The following is a 20,047-nucleotide window of genomic DNA, read 5'->3' as shown; positions in this document are numbered from 1 at the left end:
TTATGTGAAGGCCTAAAACAGGGAAGGCCACTAAAATGAATGTGCTTTTAAATTGAAGAGAATTCAAATCTGTTTGTTCAAAGGTACCAGCATTTCTTAACTTGCTGGAATTGCTGGTGCATTTGAACAAACAATTTTAATTTTGTTCTTCCCTAAGCAACTGATCTGCTGTATAACATAAGGCAAGTTGCCAACTCTCATTTCCCTTTGCACGGTTTGTCCGTTTGATTTGCCGTACTTAGATCTGGAGATCTTCAGGGCAGGAACTTCTGTGCTCCTCATCTGGGTAGTGCCGTAAGCGGAGAAGCCCTCCTATGGAGATGACAGTGTTGTATTTTAAGCGTGCCCTCCTGTCCTGCCTCGTGCCCATGCTATTGGGATGTAATCCTGCTGCCAGCCATGGGCTGAGGGGGCTCCCAAGGCCCCCGGGGGACAGAGGGACTCCAGCGCACACCTGGCTGTGGGGGCAGCCTGGGACACCCATGTCTGTGGCTGAGCTGACAGGCAGTTTCCTCCATCCCACAGCCCCGCTTATCTTGGAGTGACACAGATGGCCAATGCTGGGCGAAGAAGCTGGCAGAGCTCCTACCAAGAGAGCCCGCGAGTCTGTGCGGTAAGGCAGTCGGGATGTGTAGGCAGCAAAATTACAAGCTTGCTCTTGCCAACTATGTGGATGCAACGAGCCCATGCCAGGAAGTCGGCTGGGTTTCACTTTCACCCTAGTCTGGCCTCCTATTAGCACACCTGTCTGTGGAGTGTCTGGATGAAATGCTAAGAATTGAAAAAATAAATAAACGATGGAAACCTTGAATAAAGTTTGCAGGCTCCAGATCCATGTTTGCACACTGGGTGGATAAATAGAGTATTTCATAATGAAAATTGAGCTATAGCCACTATAGTTAGTGGTCTTCCCGTGTGAAGAGTAAGGGGCAAGACTCTAGATGTCTATTGTATCACTGATATGATCTGAAAGAAGTCTGTTTTTCAGGTTTGTGTGCAACAGAATCATGAGATGCTTTTTTGCAACAGGCATTTTCAAATGTTTGCAATCATCGCAGATTTGTAGATAATCAAATTAATTTCAATACTTTCTTCAAACAGAAAACTGTCTTAACTGAGCACATTGGTACCTGGAGAAACCTTTTTCTCATAAACAGGCTGAAGACTGAGGGATTTTTTACCCGCCACTTTTTGGAACTCATTAGAGGCATGCCAGGGTCACACTTCAGCCCACCTGCCCATTTTGCTTTTCATTTACTCTTTTTGTTGCCCCAGAGAACTTCCTAGGTGCCTACACAAATCCCCCAATCTCCCACAGTATGTCTGCTTGCCAACTATTTACTTGACCTAAATTCTTCTGAAAACAATCATTTGTGACAATTGTAGCACGGGTTTTACAGAACCGGACAGCTGGTTAATAGATGCTGTGACCTGGACATACAAGCTCTGCCATTTTATTCTCAACACTATAGTCAGTTATTTTTCTATTTTATTTTGTATTTCAAAGTTAGCTGCTTTCTCTAACTATATTTTTTCTAACAACTAGAAGATTGAGCTGGTTTTTATGTCTATATCTATCTCCTTAAATTTTTAATTTACCTTTTGGTATTCAGCATAGTCTCTCCTCAGAAAAGTATTTAATTCTAAAGACAATTCTGCTCTTCTGACTGTCATGTAACACCTAGTAACTCACCAAATTCAGACTTCTGCTTTTAACTCCAATTGTTACTGTGACCAAAGTAATTTAAAGGCGGAAAAAATATTTTACCTACTGCAGCTGCTTACGTCACGTTTCCCATTAGGCATTCCAAATAAATTCCAGTTAAAACTCCTTTATGCTGGATCTGATTTCTTAAATCAGCAAATTTCATAATTTATCTGCTCTTCTTTCTCAGAAATTCTTCAGAAATTTCTTCATTCTCTTTACAGAAGATCAATGACACTTTTCTAAAAAGATATTTTATTATTCAGAAAACATAAAATTATTTTCCTCTGTGGTAAAAGCCAAATACAGCATTTTAATTAACTTGCATTATATGAGCTAAATACTATTACAGGAAATTAGTGGAAAGTGGAATCAACATTAAAACCTGCCTTTATGAATACAAAGTGTGGCATTGTACATGTGTGTAATTGTAGATAAGACCCCACTTGATTACTCTAAAGGCATTAAACTTCCCTTCCAGCTAAGATGAGAGGAAAAAGGAAGTTAGGAACCACACACACACAAAAAACAATTTGAAAGAATTATGAGCCAGTTAAAATATTTTTCATTGTCGTCCAGTTTGCTTTAGCACCCATGCTAGCTACTTTCACTTCCCAACACTCGGAAAAACATTCTCCAGAGCCATCAATTGGTACCCAAAATTGGGGGTCTTAAGGACGCTCCTGGTACGAGCTGTCGGCACGCCAAGGGATGCTCATCCTGAGGGATGCTCATCGCAGCTGTGGCTGTGCTGAAACAACCCGGCCCCAGCCCGGCTGCACCGGAGGGCTGCCATCGCTGTCAGCAGAGACGGGGTCTCCTCCGGCCCCCGCGACGCTGGCCACGCCGGGGCTCCGATCCCACCGCCACCTGCCAGCTCCTTCTCCTACAGGGGACAGGGACTGTCAGTAATGAAACGGCACGAAATGAAGGTGCAGCTTCATGACTACCAAAACCCCCCGCTCCTCTGGCAGGTCTGATCGGCAGCGTGACTTACCTCCTTCCAGTATCCGCTTTTTCACGTAACGCCAAATGTGGCGGCTTCATTGTCTCTGTTGGGTGTGGGAAATGGAGAACCCAGCTACACATCATGAAGTGACAATGAGCTGATTTCTGATGTTGATTTAAAAAACAAAACAAAAACACTCCCCCCTGCTCCGACCTGAATTTGTGTCTCTACTTGTTCTCTTCATGGTGGTTGGAGAAGCAAAGTTTGCTGTGAGAGGTCATACCTCTTACTGGACCAGCTGAAAATAGTTGGAAAAACTCAAAAAGTGTTTGGGGCTCAGAATCTATCCTTCAGGTGTGACGGCCAGCCCAGCAACTGGGAAGAAAAGAGAGAAAAAAAAAAAGAAAAAAAGAAAAAAAAAGCCCATGCAAACCACCAGAAGTATCTCCTCTCCTTACCTGCCAGAACCTATTGCTTTTTCTTCTGGCCACATGATGGGTGTGAGTCCTTGAAAACCGATGTGAAATAAGAAGCCATAGGATACGATGCAACCGCATATTTCTAGCCACTCCTTACAAAACTGAAGCAAATAGGATTAAATCAGAGTAATACCTCATGTGATTACAGCTCATTGTGTTCAAATAAAAGCTGACGTTACTGTGAGCAATTTGTTTGGGGCTGGGGGGTGAAGAGGAGAAGAGATGCTACTCCTCTTGCTCAAAATGATTACTATTTATAACACCGTAAAACACACTGAATGTGTTAACTGCACTGTTACTAGCACATGCCACTTACGCATATATATACCATATATATATATAGCATATATACCTGAAATGCAAAGTGCTTTGCATTACAGGTATAAGAATTCATTGCAGTTCTTTATGTATTTTTATACTACTAATACATGAATGTTAATCCATATAGATTATTTCATACATACAAAAACTTTGTAGATGTGACACTTGGGACTGTCTAAGCATAATTTGTAACTATATTTGTAGCCCCATAATTAAAATGGGAATGCTTTATATTTATACCTACCTGCTGCTTTTACAGCCCCCTACTAAACAATTTAAATAAAAACCGAAGAGTAAACGTGGTTGGAGTCCTCAACCAGCAACACTGAGAAGTAAGAAGTATGCCAGTGCTAATTAACTCCAGCACACTGCCAGGGTTGCCCTTCAGCAATCCTGAAGGCTTTATGTTTAATATTCGTTCAGTAATATTCTTTTTAAATTTATTTGGAGGGGGTGGGTAACTCCTCTTCCAGTGACAATCAAAACCTTCATATAGAAGCTATTAGTTAGATTATTATCAAGAAACCTCTTCCATTGCCCTTAGTATTTGATTCTTTACTTCTCTTTTCTTCCTACACTTCCTGTTTGGCCCCAGCCTCTCTGTGCTCTTTAATTGCACCTCTTTCTCTAATGACACTGGGGAAATCTGACTGGGGGAGGAAATGCAGAAAAGGCTTTAGGAACCTGGCTTGGTTTTGTTTTTCTTTCTTTTTCCTAGTGCTAATTTAAGAAGCTTTTGAACTATAAAATTTACAAACTACTTAAACCACGATAATGCTAAAAGCAGCTGCCCTCTGTCCTTTTTTCTCTCTACGCCAAAATGTACTTTACTACTAAGTGCTGATCCTGAACACCAGTGCTTTCTCTGTAGCTGCAGACCTCCTCCCTACCCACCCAATACCATGCTTAGCCTTGCTTTATGGCTTTTCATAATATTTTCAACTTCAAATTTGATGTTTTTTGCTCCAGTTGCAACCAAATGACGCATTCCTTTCAAAAAACTAGAAGCAGTCCTGTCAGATGTCTTCTGTGCTGGGGAGGAGATAGCTGCAGTTTGACCTTGCTCTCACTTATTTCAAATAATAACTTTGAGGATTACCCAAGAGACCAGTCTAACTTTCCCTACATAGTACACTTCATTTTCCGAGATCCTTAAAAGTCACATAAAACTAATTTTTTTGTTTGTTTGTTCAAGAGCACACAGGATGACAGTACAGAAAGAGAAATGGAGATTTTCAATACCAAAGCTCTGGTCTGTGTACCCAGACCAAGCTGGTGGCAATTGAAGGATGACTGTTTGTTTGATAGTCATGTAAGAAATTAACTTTTCTGTCATGACCTCTCTCCCAAACTTCAACTATGATCTGACTGTATCCGTAGCTGATATCCCTGCTGGCACTCCTAGCAGGGAGCAATCACCCGTGGAGCAGGGCAGTCTCATCCCCACAACAGAGTCCCACCAACAGCCCAGGGCAGGAGGGCATATTACTGCCGTGCTATGTATATACTGGGAATAGCAGGGGGGAGTTGTCAGCCTGGCTTTCAACAGTAGGTAAGTCTGACTGCTTCCACCTGCGGCTGAAGAAAGCTGCCCTGATGCCAATTTCTAGCTCTTGCAAAAGAGGTAGTGGCATTGCCATCTCAGGCCTCTTACAGGTTTCATACAGCTCACAGGCTCCTGGCATTGCTGGGAGAGTCTTAAGATGAAATTAAGCTGTCCCAAGTGACAAAAATTAAGCCAACAGTACTAAAAAGAAAAATAAAGTCCTCAAGTACTTTTAAAAGTACTGGAAAAAAAAAGTAGAAATAGAAATATCTAAACAACCAAACTCACCCCCCCCCCCAAAAAAAAAAAAAGATTATCAAATTGCAGTTTGGAGCCAGGTAATCCCCTGCAAAACTGGGAGAGCCATGGACCTTATTGACTTCTGCCCATGAGCCGCACCTTTGCTTGCCAGGAAAACGTGTAAACCAGTAGGATTGCCATTATCACAGAGGGCAATACTTCTCTTATCGCTGGAGGACACAATTGCCGTAAGTAAGAAGTTTGTCAGGTATGTGTTAGTACTGGGACAGCAAATCCTGGCAATTTGCTATCCTCATCTGCTTGCTGACTGAGGCGCATACCTTCTCCTGAGTGCGTCGTTATAGCTTCTAATTACTCTCTTTATTATATCCCATTCCACATTTCCCATCCCTTTTCAAAGACCTCTCCCACAAAAATTTGCCTCAACATGAAGTTGCTACTCTTCTGGCCACACAGGATACAGAATTGGGCTTTTCTTGTTCTAGGGAAAAGTTTTCGATTGCTGCTATTCCTTAGTGCCAAAGAACGATGGAGGATAGTAACTCCTTACACTTACCAAAGCTGAGCAGGTTTAGTTGCAAGCTGAAGTTCAGAATGATGGTTTTTGCTGTGATTGATTGAAGAATTGAAGAATTGGTTGAAGAAAGAAATTATTGATTCCAACAGATTTTTCCAGGTGTTTATGAGAAGTTGGTAACATTTTCTGCATTTCTGATTTGTAGGCCAGCAAACAGTAACAGTATATAAAGTTCTAAAATGTCCTTTATTAACTAAAAATAAGCAGATCACTGTGATTTCTGCAGAAATTAAGCAATTGTAGTTTGCAAAATTTATCATCTGATTTAAGATGGAAAACACTACATACATTGATTTTGTAAGACTTTAAGTATTCTCAGTACCGATCAAGAATTACGCAGGGGTCCTGACCACAGGAGTCAACTTCCCCCTCTCCCCTATTCCAGTATTTGCACACAGTTATAATTATGCAAGGAAATAATAATATTTCGAGAGCAGTTCTGACATTTAGTGACTGTTTTCAAAAGCATTTTATGTCACTGTGTAGATTACAAAATTCGTATTATGCAACCAAACAGATGAGATCCTCTGAGACTGTGTTTTGTCATTAAAGCTTGGTGCCTCATCCCACTCACCAAGGCTGGCCTTTGCAGAAACAGCGAGAGGTGCTGGTATATTTACCTTTACTAACCTTTCTGACCTTAGGTCTTTTTTAGGTGGATTTAAAAATCTTATTTGGGAAAGCCTTGAGGATAGTATATTGATTTATGCCACAATAATGTAGTTTGTGTGGGCAGCAGCCGCAGCGCGCAGGGTAGCTAAGTAGCCTTCTGCACGTTTCATTCCATTATTTCCAGATAATGCTGTGTTCAAACACTTGAAGAGAAAATATTAGCATAATCTGCACGCATTCTTGGCTGGTGAAGTTTGTGAGCATCTCAGGTGAGGAAACCTAGGCGTTGTTGGCCAACACATGGCAAAACCGAGGTAAAACGAATAGGGGAAAACGCTTTACGGCATTCTCGGTTCTTTCGAAGCGTACAGATGATGTTACGCCATCCGAAGGCAAACAGAGCAGCGCTCCGGCACCAAGTCCTGCCGGAGTTTAAGTCCTGCTCGGACTAACCGAGGGCTAGGACCGAGTGGCGTGCTCCCCGGAGCCCGGGCCGGGGCGGGGAGGCGGGAGGCGCCGCGGCGGGGCCAGGCCGGGCCGGGCCGGGCCGGGCCGGGCAGCAGGAGGCAGGCAGGAGGCAGGCAGGAGGCAGGGCCGGGCGCTGCTGATGTCAGCCGGGACGGGGCGGGAGCGGGGCAGGGAGCCCGGGTTCCGGGTCAGGCGCGGGAATGCGCGGCGGCCGCCCGGCGCTGCCCGCGGGGGGAGCGCAGCGGCCCGCCGAGCCACAATAGCGGGCGCCTCCCCGTTGTTCCGCCCGCGCCGGCTCCCCCTGCCCGCGGCGCGCTGGATGCGGGCTGCCGCCGCCGGCACCCGCGCTGCGAGGCGGAGCGGCGGCGAGCGGCGGCGGCCCCCGGCGGCCGGACCCCGCGGCGATGTTTCACTGCATCCCCCTGTGGCGGTGCAACCGTCATGTGGAGGCCATCGACAAGCGGCACTGCTCGCTGGCCGCCGTGCCCGAGGAGATCTACCGCTACAGCCGCAGCCTGGAGGAGCTCCTGCTGGACGCCAACCAGCTCCGCGAGCTGCCCAAGGTGAGCGGGGCCCCCGCCCGGCCCGGCCCGGCCCGGCCCGGCCGGGCCGCTCGCTGCTTGGCCGGGCTGCGCCACCCGCCCGCGGCGTGCCGGGCGGGGGGAACTGGTTCCAGATCTGCAGCGTCGCCGAAACCCCGCCTGCCGCCGGGGCAGGGCGCGGGGAGCCGCCCCGGCAGGTGCCCTGCTCCCGCTCCGCCGCGGCGCCGGCGGGCCGCGCCCGGGCCGCGAGGCGGGGCGGGCGGGCGGCGGCCTGAGGCGCGAGGCGCCGCTGCCGCCAACGGACCCCGACCGGGCCGCGAGGGCTGCGCGGCCGTTACCCCGCGCCCCCCGTGCCTCCCCCCGCGGGCGCCGAGCCGAGGCGCCGCCGGGCGGCTCCGCCGCGCCGCGCCGGGTCGGGAAGAAGCGAGGCGGCCCTCCGGGAGAGGGGGCGGGCGGGCGGGCGAGGGCCACCTGCGGCGGAGGGCGGCGCGGGAGGCGACCCGCTCAGCCTCCTATTTTAGCTCAGTTACTTATTTTTAAGCCGCGGGCCGGGCGGCTGCCCCCGCGGGGCGGCGAGCGCGCTGCGCAGGGGCGCTCGGCTCGGGCTGCGCCTCGCGCGGGAGCGGGGCCCCTTCCCCGCTGCTGTTGCTCCTGCACGCGGTGATCTCGTGGGGTTGCGTTTGCGCTGCGTCTGAAGCGCTTTCCAGCGATCCGTGTTCGCTGACGTGACCAAGAAGGCAGTGACTTGCGCGAAGTACCCCGCGAAGCCGTCTTTTAAGGCAATTGTTTCTTACTGCAGCTATGATTTTACTCGTAGTGTTACCTGGCACGCGCAGAACTCGGGTTCTGCAGGCGGTCTAGCGGCCTTCGTTGGAGGTTTTTAAACAAATGGGGGTACTTCAGTTGATCTTGAATCTCAATTCTGAATTTACATTCAACGTTACAGTCAGCTGATGTACTATGATGCATGTGGAGCGCTCAAACAGTTTTAATAAACTTAGTAGTTAAGGGAAAAGTCATAGTCTTGGATTAGCATTTAGTATTTTACCATATTTAAGTTTAGTGTAAATGATCTTTCAGATGGAAAATTGCAAAATCCTAGTATTACGGGAGTAAAACTACTGTTTTGAGGGCATAAGGGTTAGGCCTGAAGTTGCATGATGTGAATATATGTTGTGACTAACATTCACATCAGTGGAACTGCAAGACCTTGGAGGGTATTAAACACACCCCCTTTTTCCCCTTTTGATAGGTACTACCTGCTCTGTACAGGGAAAAAAATCACTCTTATAGATAACCACCTTCACATTTCTTCATTATACTTTTGGAAACTTTGTTATGCAAAACGCAAGAGACAAATAAGTTTTGTCTTTTATCAATGTAAATCCTCCAAAGTTGTTGGTGTTTTGCTTCTTTCATGAAACACTTTACCAGGTTTTTGTGTATAATGCTTTTTTGCTAGTATTGTCAAAGGTAGCTTTGCATTCAGTTCAACTTCCTAGCATTAATCAGTTTTGAAATGTGTAGATGTTAACCACCAGCATGACTTGCAGGCTGGCACTTGGTGATTCGCAAAGACCAGAGAAACTCTAACAGAGACTCATTCTGATGAGGTACTGTCCAGCTGGACAGGCATCTGCAGGGCGAGTAGGAGGCTTGATTGGCTTTTGGCTTGATAAACCAAAGGCATTTTTCAGTGGTTCCCCTTTAGATCTGTACACCTCAGGAACCTTTGTGAGTTGTGGTCGGTGGAGTTTAGCACTAAAGGGGGGGTCATATCTAGAAGCTGTACCTTAAAAATGTGTGAACTCTTAGGAACTTGGAATCTAAGCAATTGAACTTGCTACCTAGAAAAAAAATTCAAAAGCATCTTTGTTTCCTCCTGAATCAAAGTTGGTCTGTTCATACTAAAAGTTAAACAGTGTGATCTCCCCCCCTCCCACCCCTTGCTCACTTCTCTCACATAAACTCTGTTTTTCACTCTAGGTAATATGAGTAATCATGATGGAAAAGTAGAGACTAGTAAAGATGTTTAATTGAAATGACTTATTAAATTTGGCTTTTTCTTTTGAAAAACCTAGAAAAAGGTTTGCATCTTGTTGTGAGTGAGCTCTGTATCCTTCTGAAGTAGAGAAAAACTAGTTTACATAGCCTCAGTGTGGGTGCTATTTTTACTTCCAGCAGTTTCTACTGGCTTTGTGCAAAGACTAGACGCTTGAGTCTCTTTTTTGTACAGCCCTTTTTTCTTACTGTTGGCTTTCAGGCTTGTACGCTTTTTATTTCAGGCATGTTAAATGAGCTTTTGACCTAAATCTCATTGAGACCTATGGCTCCCTGATTCACTCCGCCCCCCGCATCTTCCCCCCCCAAAATTGTTGCTGTGTACAAATGTAGGTGATGAATGCAGATGTCTGTTGTTCATGATATTATAAACTATTTATTTCTGTAAATGGGGTACAATTATTCACTGTTTCTCTTCTTCCTTGAATTGCAATTTATGAAATAGCCTTTTTCGTCTGTCTAATGATGGCTAAGACGTTTATCTCTTTTCATTACTTACATATGAATATATATTAAGTCCCACACATGTAGAAAATAGCTAAGGAAAAAAAAAAGGTCTCCTTGGCATTGGAGTAGAAACAAGCAAAAGTTGAAAAGTAAAAAAGAAGGGTTTTCTTGTGGATGGATCATGTGGATGGATCAGATTACAGGAATGCCTAAATATACTGTAGGAATATGTTTGTGGATTTTTAGCTGGACTAGGAGGAATCCAATGAAATACAACTGCAGAAACATACTTGTAGTACATTATGCCTTGTCAGCAACACAGGAAGGCATTTTTATTAGGACTTCATGCACTGACCTATGAACTTGCCTTGTCAGTTCCTTATTAATGATTTCTGATGAATGGAATATGGTGTCTTCGTCTCAGATAAGTTTTGAATCTGCAGATATTTCTGGTACAAAAAAAAACCCAGTTGCAATCGTGCATGTGATATACCACTTCTCTTAACTTTTGAAGCTGGAGACAGACATTACAATTTCATTAAAAAAAATCTTATTTAAAATTTCTGCTAGCTTTTTTTAAAATCTTTCTACTGTAGAAATCTGGCTTGGAAGAATAATGAAAGATCTCTGGTTTTAAGTTTTCTACAGGACAGAGTGTTCATTCTCCTTAATATTAAAAGGACAGTGTGATGCAAAGTACAGATACAGAATTGGAAATAAGTACCACAAGCAGAGATATACTGTACCTCTTACACAGGAAACACCGGGGAGATCATGATTAACAAGCTCATAGGACAGCATAGCTCTAAACAGTCATTAGGCCCTTGATCTAGTGTCGTGTGTCATATTAATCTTACTGTACCTCTGTTAAGTGTCTTCTCTATGCAAATAAAGGCAGTAACACAAAAATAAACCACTGTTAGGCTGAGTTCAGGCATTTAGGGGACATGTTTAATACCAATTGCATTAGTTAGAAGTTTTCCCATACTTGCTGAAATCCTAAAGTTCACTGTGATCTGTGCTGATTGCTGGTGAATAATCCATTGACTGTGCTGATGCTGTAACATATTCCATAATGCTAATAAGGAACTCCTGTCACTGAGAAGTTTGTGATCCTCCTTAAGAAATTTGTGCTGTAAAGACTCCCTGTGAAGTAGGGGAGAAGAATGCCTCTGCAGACTGTCACCTGAATAAAAGTCACAGTAGCTGTAGGATAAATAGAATTGAAACTCTCCCACCTTGCTCTTCATTCTTCATGGCTACTTCAGACCTCATCATCCTGACTTAGGGAGGTGCAGTCTGGAATGGCTGTTACAACAGGCAGGACATCTTGTGAATATTTCTCTGAAACAGAGTAGATATCAGTGAGTTCTGTTCCCGGCTTTGCCACACAGCCCATCTGAGGCACTGATGATGGCTTTACCTCCAGATATCTGCTCTCCCTCCAGTCACTGAATTTTTTTTCATCCTTTAAATTTTAAAACTTCCTGAGGCAGATAAATATTAGTAAGTGGTTCATGGAGCATTTCAGAACGCTTGGGCTTGCCATACTTGGTTTCCTTCTGGTGGCGTGTACTGACAGGGTCTGGAGGCCATAATAGTTGCATAAAGGTTCAGCTGATTTCCGTCAGGTTGATGGGGCAAATTCTGTTGGATACATACATTTCTCCCCTTCTCATCTGCTTCTCCATGCCTCCATTTCTATTAAATAGCAATGAAAGTATGTTCTCTGATTAGTTTGCTCCAATACACCCGTAAAAAAAAAAAAATTCTAATTACTTAAAAGCAGGACATCTTTAAAATTTGGGAATGGATTTATAGGCTTGCAGTGAAATAAAAACAGGTATAAAACAGACCTGTAGATGCTTTGATTGGTTGTAGAGAGCTCCCAGTCTGCTTCTTGAACTCTTAAGAAAACCTTGTGTTTACTTGAAAGCTCATTGTATAGTCCAGGGCTGTCCTTTTATCTAGAAATGCTCGTGCCATTCTTAAGAATTGTTGTTGATCAACTCAGGTACTTCAGTTAAACTGTCTTAATGGTTAATTCAACCCCAGTCTTCAAAAAGGGCAAGAAGGAGGACCCAGGGAACTACAGGCCAGTCAGCCTCACCTCCATCCCTGGAAAGGTGATGGAGCAGCTCATCCTGGAGGCCATCTCTAAGCATGCGGAGGAAAAGAAGGTGATCAGGAGTAGTCAGCATGGCTTCACCAAGGGGAAATCATGCCTAACCAATCTGATAGCCTTCTATGATGGAATGACTGGCTGGGTAGATGAGGGGAGAGCAGTGGCTGTTGTCTACCTAGACTTCAGCAAGGCTTTTGACACTGTCTCCCATAGCATCCTCATAGACAAGCTCAGGAAGTGTGGGCTGGATGAGTGGACAGTGAGGTGGATTGGGAACTGGCTGAATGGCAGAGCTCAGAGGGTTGTGATCAGTAGCACAAAGCCTAGTTGGAGGCCTATAGCTAGTGCTGTCCCCCAGGGATCAATACTGAGTCCGATTGTGTTCAACAGCTTCATCAATGACCTGGATGAAGGGACAGAGCGCACCCTCAGCAAGTTTGCTGACGATACCAAACTGGGAGGAGTGGCTGATACGCCAGAGGGCTGTGCTGCCATTCAGAGGGACCTGGACAGGCTGGAGAGGTGGGCGGAGAGGAACCTCATGAAGTTCAACAAAGGCAAGTGCAGGGTCCTGCACCTGGGGAGGAAAAAACCCAGGCACCAGTACAGGTTGGGGGTTGACCTGCTGGAAAGCAGCTCTGCGGAGAAGGACCTGGGAGTGCTGGTGGACAACAAGTTAAGCATGAGGCAGCAATGTGCCCTTGTGGCCAAGAAGGCCAATGGTCTCCTGGGGTGCATCAGGAAGAGTGTTGCCAGCAGGTCAAGGGAGGTGATCCTCCCCCTCTACTCAGCCCTGGTGAGGCCACATCTGGAGTATTGCGTCCAGTTCTGGGCTCCCCAGTACAAGAGGGATGTGGCACTACTGGAGCAAGTCCAGCGAAGGGCTACAAAGATGATTAGGGGACTGGAGCATCTCTCCTATGAGGAAAGGCTGAGAGAGCTGGGCCTGTTTAGCCTGGAGAAGAGAAGGCTGAGAGGAGATCTTATCAATGTGTACAAGTATCTGAAGGGAGGGTGTCGAGAGGATGGGACCAGACTCTTTTCAGTGGTGCCGAGCGACAGGACGCGAGGCAACGGGCACAAACTGAAACACAGACGCTTCCATCTGAACATGAGGAAAAACTTTTTCACTGTGAGGGTGACAGCGCACTGGAACAGGTTGCCCAGAGAGGTTGTGGAGTCTCCTTCTCTGGAGATATTCAAAACGCACCTGGATGCAATCCTGTGCAATGTGCTCTAGGTGACCCTGCTTGAGCAGGGGGGTTGGACTAGATGATCTCCAGAGGTCCCTTCCAACCTCAGCGATTCTGTGATTCTGTGATTCTATCTATTAAGCTATTTAAAATATTTTAAGGTACAGAAGTAGTCTTAGACTTGTTTTTATCTGCAGTCATTGCTAACATAAAATCCTTACTATTCTGGTGTGACAGCAGAGCACAGAATGTGTGTTTTCAAAAAAAACCCAACAACTTAAAACATTGCTGCATGGATTGGAAAAGACTAGTAGAAAGACACAGCTGAGCAATATTGCTGCATTGTATGTTATCTGAGTCATCTGAACTTTCTCTAGGAGAGGAGAAACAAATAATGGTCTTGAATTATTTTGAAAGAATAACCTTGTTTTTTTTGTTGTTGTTGTTGTTGTGTTGGGTGACCAAAATGCATGCTATGAATTCTTCACCTGTTTCTAAGGGGGAGTGGGGTAAAGAAAAGAAAACATTTGAAAAGAAATGGCCAAGAAGCAGAGAAAGAGGTGCCTCTGCTACTCGTTACTTCAGCTGCTCCACTCGTCTTGCTCTCTTGTGCCTTAACACACACATGAACAGAGAAAAGAATGGGCTAACTCAGTTTCTCTGACCCCCTTTTCCCTGCAAATATTTTTTTTCCTAATCTATACCTTTCAGCCTCTCGGGAATACAGGTTACTCATTTTTCTTTGAACAGTAGCTTACTTTTTTTTTTTTTTTAATATCCATTTGCTACCACACAGGGTTCATTTTGGTTTCCCGTTTCAGTACTCTGATTCTTCTCTCAAGTCTCCCTAACCACTCTGCCCTACTCCCCAGATCTTTTCTTCCCTCCCTCCCCAATTAAGTGACAGAGAATCTTAATAGAAGTTTGCACTTATACTGTCAGGGGTCTTTCTTTGCATTCACCACTAGCATCTCGGACTCCTTGCCCTCCACATACGTGTTTTCCCCTCCTCCCCCATCCTTGATGTCCCAGGACCTTGCTCACTTCCTCCAACCTAAAAAACTTGTTGTGCCTTGTATTTTTGATTCTTTGTTTTCTCTCTTGTTCCTTCTGTGACAGATTCTTGACTGCCCTCACAGATCTTTTTCCTTTGCACTCTGCTCTTTCCCCTTCCTTTCTGCTGCCTCGCAGATTCCATCTTCTCCTCTTACCCTTCCTACAGGATGAGCCAGTGTGGTGGGATGTACTACAGAAGCAGGCAATACTGTAAAGCTTCTGGTGGTTTTCCACAATATTGAGCTCTCTATCTCCTCTCTTGGCAGATGTGGCTGTTTTCCCACAGAACAGCAATCTCTAGCTGTCAGTGTGGTTTTTGCCACTTTTGCTTTACAAGACAAATCAAAGGGCAGAACTCTTCAGTCTCAAAAGGAAGGACTTGTATAGGGCCAGTTGTAGAGTGTGACTCTTAACTTGTTTAAAAAATTTCTCCTCCTCTGTTGGATGTGAAATAACCTAATTGCTTTCCGTTGAATATTTGGTGTATACACAGTACATGTTCACAACAGTGTGCACAGAGACTGACTTAAAAATATAGTTTGTGCTTTTTCTAAACCTGTACCGTTTTTTATTTTCCTGATAGGAATGAGTGAAGACTTGAAAGCTTTTTCAACTCGAGCTGTAGTGTGTAGTGTATAATTTGTTACAGGTCAAAAACTATACCTTACTGAAGAGTAGGCTTTCTAGAAAATTGCTTTGACAGAAGAAAGCAACACGTTCTGCATGATGTATTTCAATAGCTTCTCTAGTGAAATGTGTCAAATTAAAAAAAAAAAAAAAAAGTGAGATGCTTTCAAATCTATAGATCAGTCTCTAGTCAATTAAATGTAGTCTTCTACTCCTGTACACGATAATTTAAGGGCCACTACATCCTGTCGGCTTAATTTCTCTCTCCATGGATTTGCAGTAGAAAATGGTATCTCTGCATTGACCTTTTTTTTTTTTTTTGTAGAAAATGGAAATTTCTTATCAATCTTTGAATGCAGTATTATATTTCAGCTTTTATATTAGATAATTAGCATTCTCTGCATTGGTGAGGAGTGGAAATAGTTTATTACTCTTGTCTTGCTGCTGTTTTGCTGCTATTCATTTGTTTTAGTCAGAGGATGAAGGCCACTTTCCTGTGAGAGATTTGGAGCAGGCTTTGTTTATGTAAAAACTCCAAATGGCAAAAAATAATGCAAAATTTTGTTTATGCACTTAGTTTAGCTTAAGAGTCTGCTGAACTTTTTCTTCTTTTGGCAATTATTTCCATGCAGCATTTGTACACTTAATCTGATGTAACTTTGAATCATTTCACTTTTCTATTTGAGCTTAATCATATCTGTCATCTTTAATTTTCCTTCTTGGTGTTATATGCTAACGTTTCTCTTTTGAGTTTCTTGGTGGATGTGAGACCACTTCCCCAAGAGACCTGGTTAAGCACTGGCCACCTCTTGTGTCCCGGTTTCTGTTGAAGAGGCCAGTGGTATGCTGCTGCGTACTGTTCGACTTAAGCAGAATCTGTATCTCTTTATGTGCAGTGTTGAGATCAAAGGTGCAGTTATCAGAACCGAAATCTTGTGAAAGCTCCTTAAGAAAAAGTCTCCCTGTTCTTCCCATATCACACCTCTTTTCTTAGTAATTTAGATAAAAATTGACTGTTCTGTTATAGTTTCTGTCATGAAGGAACATAAGCCTGAAAGATACTCATCTGGTCTATGTCCAGTAATCTCCTGTGGAAAGAAATGATATAATACCTCTCAAATTTATGCTTGTGAATTGTAACTTTCCCTTCTTAAGATGTAAACTTCTAGAAATTTTATTTCCTTTTATAAATTTAGAGCTCATTGGGATCACAGAGACATGGTGGGATAGGTCCCATTACTGGAGTGCTGTAATGGATGGGTACAGGCTCTTTAGGAAGGATGGGCCAGGAAGGTGAGGAAGGGGAATTGCCCTTTATGTGAGAGAGCAGCTGGAATGCATGGAGCTCTGCCTGCAGAGGCTGAGAGCTCATGGGCTGGAATTAGTGGGCGGACCGGCATGGGTGACATTTAATGGAGATTTTAGTGGATCACTGCATGATCAAGAAGAAGAAGTAGATGAGGCCTTCAGACAAATGGAAGAAGCCTCACCTTCACAGGTCCTGGTTCTTGTGAGGGACTTCAGCCACCCCGATATTTGCTGGATGGACAATACAACAGGGCACAAACAAAAAGGAGGTTTCTGGAGTGTGCTGATGACACGGGTGACTGAGGAGCAGACAAGGATAGGCTGGAGCGAGGAAGACTTACTCTTGGTGGAGGAGGATCAGATTAGGGAACACTGAAACAAACTGGATGTACAGAGGTTCATGGGACCTGAAAGGATGCACCCAAGAGCACTGAGGGAGCTGGTTGATGTCATCGTGAGGCCACTCTCGATAATCTTTGTAAGATCATGGCAATTGGGGGAGGCTCATGAGGATGGGAAGAAAACAAATGTCACTCCAGTATTCAGAAAGGGCAAGGAGGAGAACCCAGGGAACTACAGGTCAGTCAGCTTCGCACTGATGCCTTGGAATGCGATGGAGCAAATAATCCTGTGTACCATTTCTAAACATATGAGAACAAGAAGGTTACTAGGAGTAGTGAGCGTGGATTTACAAAGCAGAAATTGTGCTTAACCAACCTGCCTTCTCTGATGAGATGACTGGCTTGGTGGATGAGGGGAGTGCAGTAGATATTGTTTATCTCCACTTTAGTAATACTTTTCACACTGTCTCCCATCACATCTTCTTGGACAGACAAGTGTGGGCTAGGTAAGTGGACAGTGAGGTGGACTGAAAACTGACTGAATTGCAGGGCTCAGAAGGTTGTGATCAGTGGCACGAAATCCAGCTAGAGGCTAGTCACTAGTGGAGCACCCCAGGGGTCAATACCAGTGCCAAATCTATTTAGCATCTTCATTAATGACCTGGATGATGGGACTGAATGCACCCTCGGCAAGTTTGCAGATGATACAAAACTGGGAGGAGTGGCTGGTACACTAGATCGTTGCCATTCAGAGGGACCTAGACAGACTGGAGAAATGAGCAGAGAGGAAGTTCATAAAATTCGACAAAGGGAAGTGCAAAGTCCATCCCCTGGGGAAGAGTAACCCCATGCAGCAGTACAGGCTGGGGGCCAACCAGCAGCCTTTGGAAAGCAGCTTTGCAGAAAAGTATCTAGGATTTCTGGTGGACAACATGTTGACCATAAGGCAGCAGCATGCCTTTGTGGCAAAGAAGGCCAATAGTATCCTGAGCTGCATTAGGAGGAGTGTTGTCAGCAGATCGAGGGAGGTGATTCTTCCCCTCTACTGAGCACTGGCGAGGCCACACCTGGAGTGTTGTGTCCAGTTCTGTACTCCCCAGTACAGGAGAGACATGGACTTAACTGGAGTGAGTCCAGTGAAGGGCTGTGAAAATGACGAAGGGACTGGAGCATCTCTCATACGAGGCAAGGCTGAGAGATCTGGGACTGTCCAGCCTGGAGAAGAGAAGGCTTAGGGGTGATCTTATCAATGTTCATAAATACCTAAGGGGAGGATGTACAGAGGACAGAGACAGACTCTCTTCAGTGGTGCCCAGTGATAGGATGAGAGACAACAGGCACAAACTGAAACACAGGAAGTTCTGTCTGAACATAAGGAAAAACTTCTTTACTGTGAAGGTAATGGAGCACTGGAAGAGGTTGCCCAGAGAAGCTGTGGAGTTTCCATCCTTGGAGATATTCAGGAGTCATCTGGACAGGGTCCTGTGCAACGTGCTCTAGGTGTCCCTGCTTGAGCAGGGGGGTTGGACTAGGTGACCTCCAGAGGTCCCTTCCAGCCCCAACTATTCCATCCTTCTATAGAGAGCATTTGGAGGGTTTCACATGTCTTCAGCATTTGCTGTCTTTAATGGTACAAATAGAATTAAGTCATGTTTTTTACCTTTTGTGCACCTACAGAAGTTTAATTTTTACTGGTACTGTCATGGTGTTTTTGCACATCTTGTTGTAAATGCTTGAAGAAATTCTCACCGCAAGAGTTGAACAAGCTTGTATTTCTAGTTAATATCATAAAGTTAATTATGTAACTGTGTGAAACTGAAGTCCATGTAGACAGTATGGTACGTACTAAGACTATGTAGACAGAAGGTAATTTTACTGAAAGTTTGATTAAGTAATGCTTTCAGTACTACAAATATTATGTAAAATACTAACTTTTTAAAAAATCTGCAACTTTTCAGTGTCTTCAGAATACTTATCTCTTGTAAAACCATTTGTGAACATAAGCAATTATTACAAGTCTGTAATGTATGCTTGAACTGACAATTATTAAAACAAATGATGTTTTATTGAGAAGTAGCATTGGATCATTATAATAACATCCCTCTAAATATAGAACACTGTGCTGAAGGCTCCAGAGAAGATAAGCTCTTTATTAGATAAATATCTCTTAGTTTATCTGCTAGCTTTCAGATTTTTCTCTGATACTGCCTAAGACTTGAAGAAAATACTATGCCTTTTGATGTCAGATTTGGAAGACCACAAACTGACTGGGGCAGGGGAAGAACTTACTCTGTTGTCCTCTACAGAATATAACTTCCCTGTCAATGGCCGTGAGGCTGTTCAGAAGATTTTGGCACATTCCTTTGAAGTCTGCTTAGTCCAATATATTTTCTAACACTGATTTTTGTAGTCGTATCATCCTGCTTAGTAACAGCTGAGATTTACTCATTTAGGAAGAAGGTAATAAGGTGGTTATGTCTCTTTCACTTTTTTTTTTCTGTGAGGGAGGTATTGTTCTAGTAGAATGATAGCATCCCCTCCTCTGCATGATGTACAGACACAGATAAGACAAGGTTCAGGGGCAGAGATTACACATCTGTAGCTCTAAAATAAATGTTTATAGTATACATGGAGGTTTTTTTTCCCAGTTATATCAGTTGGTCTAAAAAAAAGTTACCTTTTGCCAACAACCTTATCTTGTGTACTAGAAAAATGCATGCTATGCGCTTATTGGTGAGAAAATATTTTCCTTCTCCAAACAGCAAATGCATTTAACTGCAATGAATTTGCACATGCTTTCTGGCCTGTCTTAAAGGTAGAGTTTTTCCCTCCCTCTGCTATGCTCTGGTGACCATGGCATCAGATGCTCTTTTAACCTTTATTCCCTCTGATTAATTGACATAAAAGTAAATCCTTCCCTACCAGAAAACAGCATGAGGCAACCTGTTCAATGTGTTGCTCGGCAGAGCAGCATTGTGAGTCAGTGCTGCAATATTTTTTTTTTTAAGTGCGGATAGTCCCTTGTTTGTTTTTAAAAAGGAATGGCAAAACAGCCTGGAGCTGGACCTGGAATTGGCCTATTCAACTGGTTGAATTGTAGTTCAGAAAATGGCAGGTGCTTTGAAAATAGGGGCCAGAAACAAAGCAGGTGGATGTTGAATACCAGCTTCTGTGAAGCATCAATTATAATCTTTGCTGTCTCATGTAGACCCTTTTCCCCCTGCTTCCCTTCTGCCTAGCTGATCCTTCATATCAAGCTTTAAAGCATCCACTGGTGGGGGAGAGAGCAGGTGCAAAGGCTGGTTCTCTTTCTTTGTCAGATATGTCATTTAGGTTACATGCCCACAGGATTTGCATCATGTACTGTGATCTTTCATTAATCCTTTCTGTTGTCCTGAAATTTAGTCATTTCATTAATGTTTCATATAG

At 44.2% G+C, this 20,047-nt stretch overlaps 1 protein-coding gene and 1 long non-coding RNA gene across 3 annotated transcripts in view; one reads left to right on the top strand and one right to left on the bottom strand.

The window, feature by feature from the left end:
- Positions 1-1,996: 1,996 nt before the first annotated feature.
- On the bottom strand, positions 1,997-3,254 carry LOC106493236 (uncharacterized). 2 transcript variants are annotated; one of them, XR_001294121.2, is made up of 4 exons: positions 3,113-3,254; positions 2,868-3,029; positions 2,703-2,757; positions 1,997-2,591 (listed from the first exon to the last, which is right to left on the bottom strand). It is a non-coding gene; the product is annotated as an uncharacterized lncRNA (long non-coding RNA). The 2 variants fall into 2 exon arrangements; XR_001294120.2 differs by having other exon boundaries at positions 2,703-3,029.
- A 4,012-nt stretch (positions 3,255-7,266) lies between these two features.
- LRRC1 (leucine rich repeat containing 1) overlaps positions 7,267-20,047 on the top strand; it is an 84,882-nt gene continuing 72,101 nt past the window's right edge. The window contains exon 1 of the mRNA XM_067294172.1: positions 7,267-7,481. Within this exon, the coding sequence (XP_067150273.1) occupies positions 7,323-7,481 (159 nt within the window). The 5' untranslated portion in view covers positions 7,267-7,322. The remainder of the gene's footprint in view (positions 7,482-20,047) is intronic.

The sequence above is a fragment of the Apteryx mantelli genome, chromosome 3, assembly GCF_036417845.1.
Source record: "Apteryx mantelli isolate bAptMan1 chromosome 3, bAptMan1.hap1, whole genome shotgun sequence".
Taxonomy (NCBI): Eukaryota; Metazoa; Chordata; class Aves; order Apterygiformes; family Apterygidae; genus Apteryx; species Apteryx mantelli.
The sequence above is the reverse complement of the archived record's forward strand: the minus strand, read 5'-3'. Positions and strand labels throughout refer to the sequence as shown.